The sequence below is a fragment of the Rhinolophus hipposideros genome (genome assembly GCF_964194185.1).
Source record: "Rhinolophus hipposideros genome assembly, chromosome: 4".
Taxonomy (NCBI): domain Eukaryota; kingdom Metazoa; phylum Chordata; class Mammalia; order Chiroptera; family Rhinolophidae; genus Rhinolophus; species Rhinolophus hipposideros.
This window is the reverse complement of record NC_138050.1, coordinates 84143732-84164984: the sequence shown is the minus strand read 5'-3', so window position 1 is coordinate 84164984 and position 21253 is coordinate 84143732. Positions and strand designations below refer to the sequence as shown.

General features: G+C 31.6%; 1 protein-coding gene across 2 annotated transcripts in view; it reads right to left on the bottom strand.

The window, feature by feature from the left end:
* DACH1 (dachshund family transcription factor 1) overlaps positions 1-21253 on the bottom strand; it is a gene marked incomplete at its 3' end in the record, with an annotated part of 404086 nt that overhangs the window by 29395 nt on the left and 353438 nt on the right. The window contains exons 8-10 of one of the 2 annotated variants that reach the window (XM_081046618.1): positions 13692-13839; positions 10513-10656; positions 9859-9927 (exon numbers count right to left, since the gene is read on the bottom strand). In XM_081046618.1, coding sequence (XP_080902744.1) covers positions 9859-9927; positions 10513-10656; positions 13692-13839 — 361 coding nt within the window. Of the gene's footprint in view, positions 1-9814; positions 9928-10512; positions 10657-13691; positions 13840-21253 lie in introns of those variants that run through there. The other variant, XM_081046619.1, reaches the window with a different exon arrangement.

Sequence of the window (21253 nt, the reverse complement as noted above, 5' to 3'; positions counted from 1 at the left end):
TTTAATAATAAAGGTTTAAAAAGACTCAAAATAAAACATATTTTAAATAAATTTTCCTTAAATCTAAAGATAATAGGATAATAAAAATAAGAAATTAATGTATTGACCATAATGAAAAACCAACTTTTTAAACTTTCTAGTTAGTCATAATAATAAAAAGTATCATCCATCAAATAAAAAATATATATGTATATATATACACGTATACATACATATATATATATATATCATTTAAATGACAGAGGTTTATTGTTCTACTTATTCTCTGATACTTTCCTCAGTCCTGCCACCAGTCACTGTTAGTATAGTACTATGAAAAGTTGTAAGTGGATATTTATTATCATTGACATTTGTTGAGTTTTTTAATGCTTACTAAAAACAGATCTTAAAATCAAATTTTCTTTCATATAAAGGTAATCTCATTTCATTCATCGTAAAATTTATAAATTATCTAAGCTTCTTTTGCATATTTACACTGTCCACTCAGATGTATGTTATACTTTCTAAATTAGGATTATCTGTAAATTTCATTAACCACTCCTCTATATCACTAATTAAGATGTTAAATGAAAGTGGATCTAGCAATGATCTTTATGACCCCCTGCTAATATTTTTTCCACTTTTCATTAATCACTATTCTTTGATTATGGTCTTCAGACAGTATTCAAGCCAAGTCAATATTATGTTTATGAACAAACCAATGTAATTCAATTTTTCAACTTTATCTGTACTAAAAAACATTAAATTTTCCATTAATAACTGCTCTCTTTCAATACTTAAAAAAGTAATTTAGTTGTACTAATATCCATTTCCCTTTTTAAACCTCCAAACCCAATTCATTATTCCTGATATCCCCTATCTCTTCTAAACTCTCACAGTGCCTACAACCTATTATGTTACTTTTACTGAGAAAAAAATGATGCCAAATATATTACAAACAAAGTCCAATCATTTTGACTTAATGTACTCCACCTAATATTTAGGCAATGTAGTAAGATTTGATATCACTTCATAAACCCTCATGATATGTCACAACTCAAGACAAACATATAATAATGACAATCATTCTTTTTTTTCGATAAGAACTAGGAGTTCAATTTGTGACAACATGGATGGATCTTGAGAGTATAAGGCTAAGCGAAATAAGTCAGACAGAAAAAGCAGAGAACCCTATGATTTCACTGATATGTGGTATATAAACCAAAAACAAGACAAACAAATGAGAAACAAAAACTCATAGACACAGAGAATAGTTTAGTGGTTACCAGAGGGTAAGGGGCGTGGGGGGAGGGAGATGAGGGTAAAGGGGATCAAATATATGGTGATGGAAGGAGAACTGACTCTGGGTGGTGAACACACAGTGGGATTTATAGATGATGTAATACAGAATTGTACACCTGAAATCTATGTAATTTCACTAACAATTGTCACCCCAATAAATTTTTAAAAAGAGAGAAAAAAAGAAGTACCCAAATGGCACATCTGCCATTTCAAACCACTTCAAAAACTTTTCGTTTGTTCATATTCAGGAAGAGCAATAATAATGTAATTTTCTTTACTCCAGAAGTTCTATGACTAGTTGTCATTTGCACAAATTACTACGTATTCTTCCATGCAGATTCACCCCATGGGAATGACTTCTCTCTCACTCAGTGAGATATTCATGTATTACAGGAGAAAAATGGCAACAGAACAACTTTAGGCAATGTTTGATTCAATAAATTAATTTGTGTTACGTAAAAAAAAAAAAAAAAAAGAACTAGGAGTTCAGAAAATTAGTTCTATTCGAATAATACATTGAAAATAATTTTATGTAAGTAAAACTATAATGAATTACATTGTATTACTATTTAGAACAACTTCATACTTAACTGCTCACTGTGTCTAATTTCATGTATAATTACTTTAAATTACATAAGTTATTTCCAACCAAACCTACAAGAAGCCTTCAACATTTGGAGTTTAAGCATATCTAGCTACATTTAAAAACAACACTTACTTTTTTAGGTATTTCATTAAAAATTGAAATGTTTATACTAAAATTATTTTTTTAATTTTCTAAAAGTTTATAAATATTAAAATACGAGTATCTCTGAGAGTTTATATTTGATAATAAAAACTCAGATTGTCTAGTTAAACAAACAGTTAACAATGACCTATGATAACCACAGAACAGTAGCCTCTTTATTGGTTACTACCTGAAATCAATATCATCTTTTGTTCATCATAATCAATGTTGTCTTAAAATGATTAGCTACATCGAAATGCTGCCAAACACCAGAAACTAATGCCAAGGAACTAGAAGTAAATTTATTATTGTTTTGCTAATACTAATATAATACTAATATTTATTTTTTAAGATCAAGAAAAATAGTTTGAGGCAATCCCTATGGTGATTACATATTTGTAAGTGAATAAACAATAGTAATATGCACTTCAGGCAGACCAGAAATCAGTTTTAAGCAAACTACCCCCCTTTTTTTTAATGTCTCCACCTTTTAAGCTAAATAAAAAAAATTTAAATAGGAAAAATTAGGTTCAGATAACAAAAAAATTATTACGAATTTCTGAAAACACTTTACTATGAGAATAAATCAACATTATATTATAAATTTAGACCAGTTTTTTGAAAAAAGAAATTAACGTATATATTAGGGTAATAGTAGAGTAATAATAGCTTCAATGTTTACCTGTTGCTAGGCATTGTAAATATGTTAACACAAAATAATAAAATTTAATATTAACAGCTAAAACTTAACCGTGTGCTTACTATTGCCTGTATGTGCTAAGTGCTATCTGTGGATTGTTGTATTTAATCTTCATAACAACCCTCTAAAGATAAGCAGTTACCAAAAGGGAAAAAAGAGTGGAGCAGAGATTTGAATCTAGACTTAACTCCTAGCAGTTTTTATTTTTTTTTTTCATAAATTTATTCACTATGTGTATTTTCTTTTTTTTTTTTTTTTCATAAATTTATCCTAGCAGTTTTTAATTGCTAGATTCTACAGAGTTGTCTAGAGAACTCCCACTTCTTCATTAAAGTTACAGGTCTCTTTTTTAGGGATTAGAAATAAAAATGTGTATAAGACAATTATATGAAATCAAATGGATATAATACTTTCTTAATGATCTTAAAAGTTGTAAATAGAACTAGTAAAGTTCTATTTAAGACCATTGCAGTATAAAAGGCATACCATTTAGCAACTCTATTCAAACATATCCTGCAAAAGAAATGAAGAGGCTCTTCAAATGTCTTATATTAAATCAAAATTGCATTTTTGTCTGATTTTAAATTTATCATAACTTCTTTGCATGCTAATGAATGTAGATTAGTCTTTTATATAAATATGATTAATTTCTTAATTCTTTTTATTGCCACTTTATTTCCTTTAATTAGAGTGAGATTCTCTCCAGTGGTTCTGGAAGTATCTATAAACATGGTATATGCATAATGGCTGATTAAAAAGTAAAAGGCTGGAAAAGAAATATTTTTCCAGGTGTATATCATTCTATAGCAGCAGTCAGTAGACTGTTTTGAACTTACGAAGTTATTAACAGGTGCTGTGCTAATTATCCAAACTGAGTGATGGGGCTGTAAATATTTATCCTAGGAGAGACACATTAAGTCCAGACATCAAGGCATGGAGGAAAACGAATGTCAGCAACCCCACTAGTTCAGAGTGCCGATATGAAAATGTTAATCAGTCACTCTGAGCTTTACTTATCTCAACTTTAAATTAGACTATACTGGAAATACTCAACAAATATCAACCCCTAATCCACCTCACTATTTTAATAAATGAGTGCTACCACTTACTATGCAATCAGTAAGTCCAAAAAAAAAACAAAAAGAAAATGTATTACTAGGAAATTCATTGAGTACTAGAACATTTGATTCAATGGAAAAAAAAATAATAAAGCTTGAGAAAGATCTAAGTTCCATTCATAAGAATGACCTGTGCTATGTGCAATACTTTTGAGCTGTGAGTTACTAAACAAATAATATAGCGGTCCCTCCCTCATCTGCGCTTTTGCTTGTAGGTAATTCTAGTTACCTACAGTCAACGGCAGTTCAAAAAAATTAAATGGAAAATTCCTTAAATAAACAATTCATAAATTTTAAATTGTACACCAATCTGAGTAGCCTGATGAAATCATGCACTTCCCACCCTAGAAGTGAATCATCCCCTTTGTACAATATATCCACACTATATGCTACCTGCTCATTAGTTATTTAGTAGCTGTCTTGGTTATTAACTGATCATCAGAGAGAGAAAGAGGGAAAGAAAAAAGAAAGGCTACATTCACATAACATCAATTACTGTGCATTGTTATAATTGTTCTATTTTATTATTAGTTATTGTTGTTAATCTCTTACTGTGCCTAATTTATCTATTCAACTTTTGCATAGGTATGTATGTATAGGAAAACACATAGTGTATATAGGGTCCAGTTCTATCCTTGGTTTTAGGCATTCACTGTGTATCTTGAAACATATTCCCTGTGAATAAGAGAAGGCTACTGTAACAACAATCACATATTTTAAAAGAGCAATATTTTAACAATCCTAATCTAAAAACATTCAGAAAGAATATAAGGGGATGTGAAAAGCATCTAAATCAAATTATATTACCAATTCCCATTAACTCAGGGTATTAAACTCACCCTTTAACAAGTCATATACCCTCACTAAGCCCTGTTTCTTCTTTTGCAAAATAAATAGATTTAATTAATCTTTAAAATCCTTTCCCAGTGTTAAGGCAGTAACATCATATAAGTGTGCCTGGCATATCACCAGAGTTCAATAAATATTTGTTGAATAAATGAATAACTTTAAAATTTAAATTTTATCTCCAAATACCTAGGAAGCAGAAAGAATATATTTTTAAATTAGAATAGAAAAAGATTGTTAATGTGAAGGCAAGTCTTTTATGTCCTTTAATTTAAAAGAATGTTTGGTTTTCTATGATCTGAGATCAGTCAAAAAAAAAAAAAAAAAGCCAAACAGTTTTGATTATAGTCATTGGATGTAAATAAAAGAGATGTACTTTCAAGTGAAGTCCAGATTTTGCAAGAATAACTTGCAGATATTCTAAGATGTCAGAGAAACTGTGGTCTGCATTTCCACTGATTTTAACAATTACTTTTTGCTTTTAAAAGGACAGATTTTTACTTAGAAAAAGCAAAAGGCACAGTTTTGAAAGTGAACTTTGCGGACTTTTTGGAAATTTATAAAAAACAGATAAAACTGCACTGATCCATGATTCTCCCAAGCTATAATTCATATCTATATATTGATCACTTCAATAATATATATGGAAGATTTAATCACATAAAATTATATCAAACAAATGTGAAAAGAAGCATGGGGCTAATGTATATTGAACCAAAGAAGAAATATTATTTAAGAAATGTGACTATAGTATGTTAAACATAAATTTAAAAATGGAAAATTGGGTGTAAGTGAATATTCACAAAATCCAAATCTTAGGTCAAATGTGCAAGAAGAAAGTAACATTATAAATGCACATTAGAAGAATAAACACATATTGTTAATTCAGCTATCAGAAATAAAAATTAATTCTGCCTATATTTGTAATTCTGACTTGACTAGGCAGAATCATATTATCCTTTTCTCCCATCAATCTCTCCAACCAAATTCGGAGAAATGTGAGAACAGTAAGGATCTTTGAAATTCACAGGATGTAGTATAGATTCTAAGTTACCATGGTTGGTACCTTTCTTGAGGAAAGCATAGCAGTCACCAGGATGTGTGAAACATGCTGCTGGGTACTAGGGGCATGGCAGTAAACCACATAGGCATGGTTTGTGCTCTGTCTGGCTCCTGTGCAGAGAGAAAGCAGACTTGAAGAAGGAGCTATAAATGCACAGTGTGTTACTGTGGAGACATAATGGTGTGATGAAAACCTAAGAGGCTTAACTAGTCCCAGGAGGCAGGGAGGTGCAGCTGGGGTAGGTGTGAAATCCAGGAAACACTCCTGGAGGCAGTAACTTCTAAGATGCCAGAGACTTAAAGGTTGGGTAAGTAAAGGCAGGGAGGAGGAAAACTGTCCCTGGAAGAAGGAGAGAGAGGTGAGGCTTGGGGGGCGGAGGGAGTGAGGAATCCAGTATGATAGAAGCACAGAGAATGAATGCAGAGAGTTGTGACTGGATATAAAGGATGAGGAAGGGAGATGCCAAGCTCTATGCTTCCCTCATTATAGATTAAGGAGGACACCGAATTGGACAAGTCAGGGTACCATAGGGAGGGAACACTGCGGGAGGACAGGTTTCCAGGGGCGCGGGTAGAGGACCCTTTTGGTTTTATGTCCACATTGACTTCCCTGTGAGACAGCGAAATGAAAGTTGGATATTATCCAGCGCTCTTAACAGATGTCTGAATAGGCTGAAGAATATTTTTAAAAGTTGTCAAAAGATATCAAGTTAATCCATTTAGGTGGATACTGTTGTTTAGGGAGAGAGAATAAATAGAGACTAGGACTTAGCTAAAGAAAGCCATCGCGTGACAGTGTGCAGATGTATATTTACATGTGTGGGTACAGAAAGGTTTATGGAGGATATTTATTGACTAGTCCAAAAAACTGCTCCATGAGTATTTATATGAACTCTGTCTACTCTATATATTCAAAAGATCTTACAAAAAGCTTAAAAGATAATTTTTTCAAATCCCAATATGAATCATAACATATAAATCTATAAGACCGAAGGCATCAGAGTCAAACTCCATACAGTTCAGTTCCTGAAACAAGTTATTGTTAAGTTTTGGATGTCTAGGCTACATTCACAATATTTCCTCCAAGCTCATGAATTTTGAGTTAGTTATCAGAGGTATCAGCAATGAGAAATGTATCGCTGTGTAGTATAAGCTGATTCACCTTACTTATCAAGATAAGTAAGCTAGTTAGGGCCTCTTTGCTCAAGGATATTTTGTAAACTGCTTTCTGGTTTCTTCTCCCCCTCTATAGTTTGACACTAATGCCAATGAGGCAGCATTTAGTCTAACCTGAGGTACTTATAGCAGGTAATTACCGGGCACTTGAGCAGTATTTAAGTGTCTGTCTGCTAGGTGACTAACTTTCCAGCCAAGCATGCCATTTATTTATGGCCAAAATGTTAAAAAAATAAATACATGACAAGCATAAAGAAATGTGGGTTTCTCTTGTCCTAATTAAGTTGAGTTTTTTGGGGGGTAGAGAATAATTTCAGTTATGGTTGGATTGGGAGCAAGAAAGATTACAAAGACCATTATAACACCTGGGCTTGGGGACAATATGAGAGGGAAAGCAAAGGGAGCAAGAGGCTGTGTTTGTGTCATTCTTGAATTGTGAAGCAGCAGGTGCTCATGACTCCCCAAATGCCTGACACAGACCATTTCACAAATTAGTAATGAGTTCTGGTTCTTTCTTCTTTGCCTCTTCCATTCTTGTGCTTAGACGCAGAATTTAACTAAATACAGTCTTTTCCCTTTGATTTCTTTTGTTCACAGTTAATTTTATTCTGTTCGTTAGCTTCCAAATGTATGAATTCAGTTTCTAAGGTTGAAAAAAAAGCTTCAAAGGACTAAATGAGCTTATTTAGCTACTGGAGTTACAGTAGGAAAAGATGATCTCTTCATTCTGATATTTTTAAAGTCTTAGGTAGTTCAACTGCTGGTGACATGAATTTTTAGCCATTAACACATAGAAACACATATTCATCTATAGTGCTTTTTAAAATTACATTATAGAAAAACATCACGTTATCTAGTTAAAATCATGAATGTTAGTTAAGTGTGTTATTGAAAACTAACTGTATTGCATTGAACAATATGATAAAATCATTAAATCCAAACGTAAGTATGATTATTCACATTAGAATTGACCACAACTTTTTAATTGATAGGCATAATAAATGAATGAACAAAGCGAATAAAGATTTCATATTACAATAAACGAAAGCAATAAATAACCTCATAATCATTTATATTTGGCTTTAAATTACTACGTATAGTAATTGTCCAAATGTTTTATTTACTTAATCATAAAGTTGCTTGGATGGGTTTTCTATGTCACCCAACTGGTTGCTGTCTGGATAGCAAAAAAGAAGGTAACTTATAATTACATTTTTTTCTTCAGAGTAAGAAAATCAGAATAGAAATTGGAAATTGTCAATATTTCAATCTCATACAGCAATACTCCATCCATATTGAAGTGTATATTTGAATGTATGTGCATTTTTAAAATTCAAATATAAATAACTATAGCCTTGTTGATGAACAAAATATTTCTGATAGCAAACTCATGGAATATATATTATGTCAAGTATGAAAAATTGTTTTATCTTTGCCTACACACTTCTTAATATTAACAACAGATCTACCATGTATATGCAGGAATATATTGTCTAAATTTTTTCTTAAATTGAGTTCTGACCACCTTGAGAATTCTGTGGATACCAGATAATTTATATATCACATCTACCTGGAGGTCCATGTGCTTTCTTAGACTACTTTGGACATTAGCTAAATTAGTGCATGAGGATTCCCTGCTCACACAAACCAGGACTGATATTTACATTGGCTTTATTGAGGTTATTGGCCCTGATAAAGAGGATTAGCTTTATAATTCGTAACTGTTAATATGCGTATGCAATTTTTAAGAGATGCAACAGAAATCTTATAATTTTAATATTAGATGCACAGAAATATATACATATATATGTATATATAATTTTGCTGAAATCTTCAAGATTCTAAATTATAGAGCCTTTTCTGCATCTATAATTTCATTGATCTTGTATATCCAAGAAGATAACTTGTAATTACATATGGTGCAAGTTCAGGGTTTAAAAAAATAACTATCATAGTCTCAGGTAAAATAAATATAGGCAAAAAACATTCTCCAGGAATGTTTCGTGTTCCTGATGTTTACTTATTGCACATATGAGACTTTACAAAAATATATTTCCTTTACACTAAACTAAGAATGACATTTGGAGCTGATTAAGTAACACAATTTATGTCAAACAATATCCCCAAAATGACTGAGCTTAAAATGCAAAATAAAAGCAATTGGGAGGATTATGGCAGTTAATCATTTTAGGCTTCCCTTTGAAGAATCATCTTCATTTAAAATAGAAAACAAACACTCTTTTTACTGTTTAGTATTCATGATGTTAGATTGAGTTTATTGTCTATTATAGATGTTAGACTATAAATGCTACCTTCAGATTCTGTCCTCTCATCATAGTGAGGTCTAGGCAATATACACATTTAGCTCTTCTGAGTGAATAACAAACTCCCTTTAGTATTCTACATGTGATTTTGCTCAGCAGATTTGTATTATTAAAATATATATAATGGTATATAGAACACTTGGAAAATCCACATAGGACCAAAGAATCTTATTTATTGTTAACATGCAACTACTCAGTTTTGCAGGTACCTTGCAGTTGCTATTACAAAATGAGAAGAAATCTCCAAAATGTTAAGAACTACCTATTTGATTAGCCCATGATTTTGTTTATATAGAATGGAACTTAAAAGCCCTTCCTGTCTTAGATTGGGCTTCAAGCATTCAATAAAACATATTTGCTGTGTCCAAGATTAAATCATACATTGTTTAAAATTAATTATTCCTTTTTAATTGCATTGTATAAACAGAAATGACCTGTTAATTTAAAGAAAATCTATGGGCACAAAATGAATTCACTCATATAAACAAGCAAGATGAACTTGACCTTGTTTGAACTTGTTTTGATGTGGCCCAGATGGTAGGCTACATGCTTGAATAGCAGGCTAAAGCTGAGGAAAAACTCATATAGCAAGATCGAGATTTATAGCCTTTTGCAAATTCCTACCTTGTATTGTCCTTTCAGCATCTGTTCGGCCGCCACTGCGGTCAGCTTCTATCTCTGGGGTCAGAGAATCTAAAAGCACAGAAAGGTAAGAGTGACACATATTTCATTTGATTCCTATTGTCCTTTAAAAAAAAAAAGAGCAACCTGTTACTCTGGTGCTGAATTAAAATTACATAAATCTTTGTCATCTTTTAAAGGTTGAACAAAGACTATAACCATAAGAATTTTCAAAAGATTTGAATAATACTCTGGTGCTGAATTAAAATTACATAAATCTTTGTCATCTTTTAAAGGTTGAACAAAGACTATAACCATAAGAATTTTCAAAAGATTTGAATAATGCAAAATTGTTCATAAAAAAAGATGGGGGTTGGGAAGTGAGATTAATATTTTATCCTGTTTCAGTAGAGACAGGTTAAACAGAAAAACAATGTCAAGTCCCAGATCCTGGAATTAAGTGACACCACAGTGTTATCACTTGAGGAAAAATGCATTTCCCAACACACGTGACTATTCTTCACACCAGGCTTTCAGGTACAAGCACAGTTTAATGAATGACCAGACACAGGAATATCTAAAACCACACAACTAAATTGTCTTTTGAGTATTCAAAATGAAAGGTAGTTAGCAAGGCATAAAGATGCACCATCTTACCATTTAAGACCCTGAGACTATCCGTTGAAGCTGCCTGTTTTAGTGTTTGTTCTGCTTGCTCACGCCGTTTTGTCTCAAATTCAAGCGCTTCCTGCAATTTTCTCTTGGCCTTCTTCTCCTTCTTTAGCCTCTTTTGAACTATGGCTAGAAAAGAGATTGTACCTTATTTTTTTCTTAAATTTTTGCAGTGTTCACTTACAAATGATCTATCTTCCTTACGTGTATTTTTTTCTGCTTGATTGAATCTACCAAAGCAGAGGGAGTTCAAAAAAACACCACCTTTACCTAAAATAAATCCCAGTAAAATGTCCAAGGTCAATTTTTACTTAGTCGTGAACTATATTTCATTATAAGAATGCTATCTAATGCCAGATTTAATGGGAAACTAATTTTAGTAAATATTTGAATTCACTGATGAAGGAAGCCTAATTAAATAAATGTTGGGCTTAGTCTCTGCCCTTGATTCAGAATAGTGCAGAGTAGTTAGAACAGTGTAAACTATCATAAGTATGCCTCCTATCTCTTTATGAAGCACAAATTTTGAGTAGTAAATGGAGTATTTCCCCTATAAATGCTTTACAAAACAATGTTATACAAGCTAAATTTTAATGATACTTTCTTGAAATTTTAGAAAATGCAATAAATATTATTGTATATAAGGAGCTAAATATTCTTAATTATTGTTAACATATACCTATAAGCTGAATTTTTTTGGATGAAGTTATTATAATTTACTCAGAGATCTCACTAATTTCCTCATAGCAAATTTATATGCACTATAACATACTTCAAGAAAGTTATACTTTTACTCTTCAGGAATCTAGTGGAGTATAAAATCTTACTGCTAATAATAATATGCTAACAATAATGTGCTATTATATTAAAAAGTACGTTATGATACAAAAAGTTGATTATGATATACTTTTTTCCTACTGGACAATTTAAATATTCATATACAACATGTAATCAACAAATAATAATTACATGTTTCTTATAAAACATGTTAACTGTACTTTCAGTACGATAATTGTTTTAACCTTTACTATACATATATATGTATATATGGTAAGCAATCATCATATGGGAAGCATACAAATGTTCTTTTTTGAAATATTAACTTTGATGGCTAATACACATTGTGGACTTGAATGTGACAGAATTAGTACGACAAAATCCTTCTGGTAGAGTTAGTCAAAAGGAGTAATCATTCCCAGTTTACTGTTTGATTTCTTTCTACAGAGTAAAGAAGAACAATATTTTTATTTAACACAATATTTAGTCCAAATATAAAATAAGGTAATATGGTTCAAGGAAGAATTTTTGTTTCAATTTCTAATTTCCAGATATCCCATTTTATAATTATCAATATGGTTAAAATTGCAGACCATTAACTTGTTGAGTCTATTGTTGTTAATACTATATATTAAAAGAAACTTTTTTTTAATCAAAATGTACTCTAGTTACAGTCTTATCTATAGGTAAAACAAAACTGGTTTCAAATAAATGCTCATTTCCTTTATTTAATACTGTGAAAATCATATGCTATTGTTAACAAAATTACTCGCCTACGATTTCCTTTTCCAAAGATGATTGCTTATAAGTGTCTTTGAAAAGAAACAGTAATTTCTGAATTATTTATTTGTATTGTACACTCTCGTGGCACTTAAAGCTCGATATCCAGCATGATGCCATTGACCGCTCACTGTTTCCTCCTGTGTGATTGAACCAAATGGGAACGCTATGTTCTCTATTCAGGATAATACACTGCTTCAATAGATACATTCACAATAGATAATTATTGACAGTTATTACCAGTAATTTATTGTTCACATTAATTAAATGAGTGGCTCATGGTGTGGTCTGTGAAATGTTTTGCCCTCTAGTGGTTAAGGGAATAAAACAAAATGTAAATCCTCCAAAAGGTTTGAACGAATAAAATTCTGGAGATCTCTCAAGTAACCAAAAGCTTCCTTTAGGAATTCAAGGGTCTGACTTTAAGTGTTGTTAAAACAAACACACAAACAAACAAAAACCCCAAAACTTCTCCAGGTGAGAATAAAATCAAGACATGGCTAACTCATGGAGGATTGTTCAATATCATGAACTCCTTGACCAAATTTCATTATTCAGTTAGAACATATCCCATTATCAACATTTACCTAGTTTTGATTATTTTAGTACCTAAATCTATGTGACACCACATTATTCAGAACTGTACTATAGACCTGAGGTGACAGCTTCCCAAATCAGCCTCATCCCAGGAGCCCACTTGCTATAGCTTTATAGTAACTAATAAAAAACCCTACTGTGTCCTGCCAGTTTTAAAAGCAAAACAGAAACAATAATTTTTAAAAGACCATGCCAAACATATGAAAGGAGAATATGTGGAGTATTTATATTAAATACTTATTAAATAAGAGAAAAAGAGCATTCCTTCTGGAATATTTAGTAGAATCTTATAATTGAGGCAAAAGGGAAGTTGGTTGTAAAGAAAATACTCCTAAACCCCATACATAAAATAAATACACACATATAAATGACCCTTAAAATCATCTATACATACTGCAAAATATGTTAAAAGAAGCAATTAATAGATTTATAATTTCATTATTTTTCCCTAATAAAAATTCACATTGGTTTCTACTCTAATGTGTACTTGACCTTGTTGCATGAAAATGAGGCATACAGAAGGAAAATTATACAAATACTCAACTTTGGCCATTTGTTCAGATATTCATCAGTCTTCAATTTCAGTTGATAAATATCTTACTAAATCTGCTTGGCTTCAATAATCAGTATTTTCTGTTTTAGCTTTATGACTTTAACTCTTAAGTTTTTCTAAGGGCAATTGTAAATGAATATAAAATTTTCCTTCATGGCTGTCATCTTATCAGAGCTCATTCTATCTCAAAATTATGAATTTATTAAACTCCGTAGGCAATAAAAAATATGTGGTAAATGATATAAAGATATATTTTAATATCTTGAGGTATAAACAGAAGAGAAACCATGTACTTTGGAAATTAAGAAATACAGTGAATCCAGGATTTAAATCCTGCTCTGAACTTCAGCTACAAGTGAAAATAAAAAGCACTGTCTCATAGTAAATCACCAAGCAAGCATTGTTATGTTAAATATTTTACATAAATTATTAAATTTATTTAGAAGTTTGAAAATACCTCTATTTTTTTGTTCCATAGCCAACTGCTTCTCAAGTGTTTCCCTTAGTTCTCGTTCCCTTAAAAAGTCCATCTTCAGCTCTGTTTTTTCCAGTTGGACCTGTTTTTCTTGAGCTCTGGCATTATCTATGGCAACTTTCAAGAGTCCCTGTACAAAGAAGATATTCGGTATTATCATATTTTAGTACAAAGCACATTTCATTCATTACTTAGAAGCATTTTGGAAGAGAAGAAACCACTTATCAAATTCTTTCATTCTTGTGCATTCACTTTGAACTCACTAGGCCAAGAACTACAACTTAAAGCACAGAATTTCTAAATCTAATTAAAACATTTTAGGAAGACAAATATTTTTGGCATCAGGTTCAGTTGTTCCTAATTAGAATATCTCAATCTGAAGCTAAATGAGGGCAGCACATCAAGATTTCTAAAAAATAAGAACTGAATTAAAAATTAGACTGAAACTTTTCTACAAGTAATTCTCTGACACGGTTTATGATACCCCAAGTGATGCTGACAGTACTTACCTGTCTCTTGGAGCTCAGTGGCCACCATGCCCTTCTTAGATCACACTGGACACAGTGGGCTCTTTACATTACTCAAGGCACCAATTTGTTTCTACATTAGGGACAGTGCTCTTTCTGTTCCCTTCCTAAATGCTTTCCCCCCCACTTTTCATATGATGCATGTCCTCATTTCATTTCACCTTTGCTTAGTCACCATTCAAGAAAGGCCTTCTCTTAACCACCCTATTTGGAATAGCCCTGAAAATCCACCTTGTAATTCTCTCCTTAAAATTATTCATAACATTTATTATTGTGTAATAGTGTGATATATGTACTTGCTTACTGCTTTATGTTGTGTCTCCTACACTAAAAGGTAAGTTCTCTGAGGCAAGGACGTTTTCTCTCATTTGGTATTATTCTGTGTCCCCAGGGTTCAGAAAGCACCTACCATATAGTAAACTTTAAAAATTTGATGAATAAAAACAATAATTCTGGAATATTTTTCTTGAGATACATATATGTGAGGAATCCAAAACTTAGTGCACGGTTTTTAAAAAGTTATTCAAAAGGGTTATGATAAATAGAGAATAACTCCTAGGGGACTATTGGACAGTATAATAATTAAAAAGTATATGGCAAAAGCAAATTTTATGTATTTATAGAACGGATTATGGCATATTTTATACACATTGTGCTGTATTTTTTTTAATTTAGTCGTATTCTCAGATTTTTGAAAATAAGACTATGAGACAAATATGTGAAACATATCCAAAGAATTCTGCATGTGCCCTCTCCTAAGGTACTTTAGAAAATTGTCAGTAATATTATTAGTAAAAATAAGAGCTAAAATTGCTATTTTTATCAACTCAGGAATACGAAATGCTATTTTGAAGTAGAAGATATTTTGCCTTGGTCCTTGAACATCAGAGACTGAAATTTTCAACTGAAATTATAAATGAAATGGAAGTTGGTGCCATTTGTAAATATACTCTTGAATGTGACCCCCTGTGCAGGAGACAACATAAGCAGTTTGAATCAGAAATTTCCACTGCAACTTGACTTCTGAGCACAAAAGAGATGTGCCTTTCATTGAGCCCACAAATCTAACATTGCTATAAGTCATTTTTATTCTCTTTTTAAGCATATATAAACTATGTCATGTTTGTTACACCTGATCCTGAGTTCCCTGGATGAAGTCTTGTGATATAAAACAAGCTGGAGGATTTCTACATGGCAGTTTGCCCCCTCCCTACTCTTTTGTTTTTAACAATAAAACATAGCTGCTGAGGAAACTGCCATCTTCACTCAATTCAGCCACATTCCTGTGTATGTTTTTCCTTCATCAGGAACAAACAATTAGTAACAAATGAAAAAGATCATTACATCAAGTGCCCTTTTAAATCACCCCAATTAAAACTTTAGTTTAGCTGTATTTTAATTCTAAGATACCAAATTCTAATTTTCTGCTCTGATTGCTCTTGTTGACTTATCTTTGAAAGATGTACTCTGTGCAATGTCTAGAGATTATTTAGCAAGATGCCAATGCTGGCACCACTTAATGTGTTGATTGGTTGTATTATCAGTAGCTGTTTAAAATAAATTACTATTAAACTATTATTGTCCTTGGCTGACAAAACATAATATTTTGGTGTTCTTTAAATATGAAACAATCATTATGAATAAACATGCTGAAGAGCATTAAACAGCAACCCTAATGTGTGTTATTTTATAATAATATTTGTTGGAAAGCATGAAGTTGCTAACAGCATTTATGTTTACTCTTGCCTTTTGTTACAGTTGCAGCTAATGTCATTAATGGTAATACATTACCTATTCCTGCTGATTATATCTGAAAAATATTAGCTTTTAGGATCCAATACCCTCTAGGGACTACTTATAAGCTGTATAAAATTAAGTTTCATTTTTAGACTTTAAATCAGTGCACATCAGTAGGAGTCCAGTGTGAACAAAAATCTGCACTAGAGCCAAACTGATGCATATGCAAAAATACATTATTGCCCATGACAGCTCTGCTGCAAAAAAATACAGAAAACTGATTAAATTTCAATGCAGCATGGGGCTGGGAAAAGCAATAGCAAAGCAAGCAGTGCTCATAACAGGAACAAATCATTAGGACACCATTTTAACTAGCCGTGGTAATAGTACTTTCAGATTTGTGTAACTTCTGTACATTTTCCAGGTAGATCATGTGCAAAAGGTAACGCTAAATGCTGGGTTTCACATGGACATGTAGTACCCAGCAAAATTCTGTGATGACCATGTGAGGTATAGAAAAAGACACAAGATTTAAAACATGAAATTTTCTCCAAAGGGAGGTCCGTTCTCATGATGCTGAAGTTGGACAATAACAATTCCAAAGACGCGCATTTTAAGCTTACTCTATGACACAGTGATTACAAGAGATAATGGTTGTTTGACCTCAAATTTCTTTTCCAGAAGTAAGGCGTAAAGGTTGCAATAATGCACAAATATTTTGTTGTTGTTGTTTTCTAAAATTATCTACCTTGTAAATCAAGTTATTTTCATAATTTTTCAGAGAATGAATATACACATATATGTTCATATTTATATAGTTCTTTTAAAAAAGGCACTGTAATTGAACTAGCAATGTTACAACTATTTCTACAATCCAGAAAGTACAAATCTCCCTGTTTGTATATGAGACTTAAAGTAATATTGTATGAAACATTGTTTAATGTGCTAATTAGAATATAGAGGAAAAGCTTACTTGGTCTATGTTTGTATTTTAGACAAATTTATTTCAGAATTAGATGATACGTAAAGTTCTTTGAGTGTCTATGAAACCCATGTGACAAAATTTGTGCTCAGTAATGTATTGCTTTGAATGAAACTAAATACCTTGGTTAAAGGGAATTTTAATGATCAACCATTCTAACTAAAACCTTTTAAAGATGAGAAACCCAGGATCCAGGAGGATCAAGTGACTTGTCTAAGACCCAAAACCATTAAGGGCACTAAGTCTAGATCAGAACTCGACCACTTATTTAACCTTTATTTTAAAGTTTCTTTCAGGCATATGAAGGACTAGTGTCCCTTGAAATCAGGAAATTTTGTAGACTGAAAAATTATGACACAGCAGCATCAACTGATGTACTTTTCTCAAAAGTTCTTCTAACAAAACAATAATGATACTTGGTTTAATGTTTTGGTTACTATTCTCCAACGTGGATGAATGACAGACTATCAGAAGCACTTCCGGGTATAAATCCATCTTACGATTCATATGATCTGTATGGCAATATGGCAACGTGGGCTCTACAATTAGTCTACCTATGTTTAAATCCAGACATCACCTCCACTGTGTGACTTTGATCAAATGGCTTATCTGGTTTCATTTTCTCACCTATAAAATGGGGATAACAACAAAATCCACTGTGTAGGGTTATGAAGAAGATTCATGCAATATTGTATATAATTATCATAGGGACTAATAGTGATTGATATTGTGATTTATAATAAGAAATATATATATGGTATTCATCTGAATCCTGGAATTGAAAACTTACAATGGGTGGCATTTCCTATGTGATAAGAGCAATAAAGGTAAAATGAGTGTTTTTGTTATTCATCATAAACCCCTTTCAACTACACCTGAGTTTATATTAATAAGGTGACTTTTGGAAAACCCTATGGATAGAGGGTGGTTGTCAGGGGAACCAATTCTGTCATTAGAAAGTTGGAACTTTCAGCCCCATCCTTCTGATCTCCAGGGAGGGCCTAGGGGCTAGAGGTTGAATGAATCACCAGTGAGGAATGATTTAAATAATCATGACTATGTAACGAAACCTCCATAAAAACTCAAAAGGATGGGGTTTGGAAAGCATCTGGGTTGGTCAGCAAGTGAAGGTGTTGGGTGGGTGGCAAGTTCAGAGAGGGAATAGAAGCTATGCCCCCCTTTGCCATATACTTTCCCTTATTCATCTCTTCCATTTGGCTGTTCCTGAATTATATCCTTTTAAAATAAGCTGGGAATCTAATATGTAAAATGTTTTCCTGAGTTCTATGAGTTGCTCTAGCAAATTAATTGAACCCAAGAGAGCAGGTTCCCAGAAACCTCTGATCTGGCTGTTTGGTCAGAATCACAGGTTACAACCTGGACTTGCAAATGGGATCTGAAGTGTGGGTGGGAGTCTTCTGGGTCTTCTGGGACTGAGCCCTTAACCTGATCTGATTCTCCAGGTAGGTAGTCTTAGAACTGAGTTAAATTGTGGGCCCCCAGCTGGTGCTGCCGAATATCTTGGTGTGGGAAAAACTACAAGACATTTCGTGATCAAAAATGTCAGAAGTGAAGTTTTGTTTTAGTAGATATGATATAAATCAGTAAACATGGTATACACTCCACATTTTTAAAGGATAAGTGCTACCGTGTTTCCCCGAAAACAAGACCTAGCTGGACAATCAGCAATTCTGCGTCTTTTGGAGCAAAAATTAATATAACACCTGGTATTATTATACATTATATTATATTACATTATGTTATATTATATTAAATTACATTACATTAAATTACATTATATTATATTACATTATGAAGACCCAGTCTTATATTATATTATATGATGTAAGACCCTGTCTTATTTTACTATAAGTTACTTATTTTACTTATTATAGTAAAATAAGACAAGGTCTTATATTAATTTTTGCTCCAAAAGATGCATTAGAGCTGATTGTCTGGCTAGGTCTTATTTTCGGGGAAACACAGTATCTCATCTTAACTTAATAAAATTTTGAAGCCAACGTCCTAGTGTTTTGTTTTATCTTTTTAAAAAGTTTCCTTCTAACTACTTTGTGTAACTTTATTATAATTAAAATAATGTATTAATAATGCAAATGAAAAAACTTAATTTCTTTAAAATGTGTAAAATATAACATTATTAGCCATGAGATCAAAATAAGAAGTCTGCAAGATAAGGGTATTTCAGTCTTAGTACTAAGACATTCTTTTCCATTTTCTTTCCTCAAACACAAGAGTAGAACATACTCTTAAATACTATAGTTGGATTTATTTATTAGACCATAGTGAATCAATCTGGAACTGCCATTTATTGTGGTTTTAACATCCCTTTGAGGTCTTTCATGTTTCTTTAATTATTCCATACAGGCACACTATAGTGAAACAAACTCTTATTAAATATCCCCTGGTGGCATATATCTTCAATGCTAACCTTATTTTACATTTCTTTTTACTTATTTACCTTTGTTATTTTAATATCTGTAAGATATTTAAAATAATTTGTATAAGGAGATAAACAATATAAAGTATTTCTTTTCCAATTCTATGTAAAAATAGATCCTAGCTATGATGTATAGCATGAATGTTCAGATTAAGAATAACTGGCAAAATTTTCCTTTGAGTGTGTTCAATGGTAGTCAGGGTTTGCAGGTATCACATCTAATAAATTGATATTAAACTTCTAGTTTCCTCACCTGAAATTTCACAGGGAGTTCTCTATGGATATGTTAGAATAAGGAAGCCATATGAAAGACTGTCCACATGGATAAAAAAATAAATTTTATACAAAAATTGTAAAAACGCTGAAAAGCAAAATCTGGAATGCATCATACCACTCACTAAAGTGAAATTACCATCCTTTATTGTAGGTATCTTTATCAACTATTTATAAAACACTCAAGTTTCAAGAAAGAGTTAATAAAAACCTGGTGCCCCAAATGTATTTACATATACACACACACACACACACACACACACACACACGTATCTATCTGTGTGCATGTATCTATATGTATATACATTTATATATAATGTTTTTCTATACTATATACGGTATATTTAAAAACACTACTATTCTAGTATATAGTCTATACTGCCATTCTACAGGTCCTCTTTTAAAGCAAAGAAATAACAGTTATGAAAATTCAATTGTATAATGTGTCATGGAAGGTACATCTATAGTAACCATTACAAATTTTAAAATTGAGAATTATTAAATTATAGAATATCATGAAATTAAATTAGTGAATATTAGAACAATTACTCCTTAAACACATTATTTTGAAAGATTTTTTTGGCCATTAACTCTAAGAAAAAATAGACTTAATGCACATTAAATTTAAATATAACCCAATGACTTGGGTTTAATTAAAATATCAAATATGCATATAAATCCTTTATGTAGACATGGAATTGTATGATTCAAAAAATTAAACATTTTCAACTCAATTCTTTTTCATTGCTATCCTGATAAAATCCTTCCAAAGGAAATATGGAGCTTTAAACTTACCAAAAAGAAAGTATGTTACAATTTTGAAATAGGAAGCACAGAACCCACTGCATATAATTGAAATTGCAAGGAAATTGAGGTAGGCAGAATGTAATTATCCAAATTAGAATTTGGACCGAAAACACATTTATATTGTATGCCCAATAAGCCAGGGTCATGACTGTTTAAACATTCTATACCATTCCTCAAATATTACTATAACTCAATAAATGTGGCAATAATACAGAGCTAGCTAGCATCTATGACCTTTTATAAAATGATGTAATACCATTACTGACCATAAATCCAGTATGTATGTATCTGTGTACATGCACATATGGATGTATTGTGTGCATTTGTGTGTATAGCTGCATGGAACTCAGTAAGATTTTTAATCATTATTTTGCCTTATATACACATATGTGCATGCTCATATACATATATATGTACAGATATATATATACACATGTATGTGTATATATATATATACATACACACATATATATGTATATATTATTGTATATATATAATATATATATAGTATATATATATATAGTATATATATATTGTATATATATTGTATATATATACATTGTGTGTGTGTGTATATATATATATATATATATATATATATATATAATACCTCCATCTATATACACATATACATACATATAAAACTGAAGTGGACAAACATAATTTATTTTTAATGAAGTGTTCTTATTAGAGGTGTTCTAACTATTGGTCCCTTAGCCCTATGATTTCTAATCAGAAATAATTCAGTTTGTCTTGACTA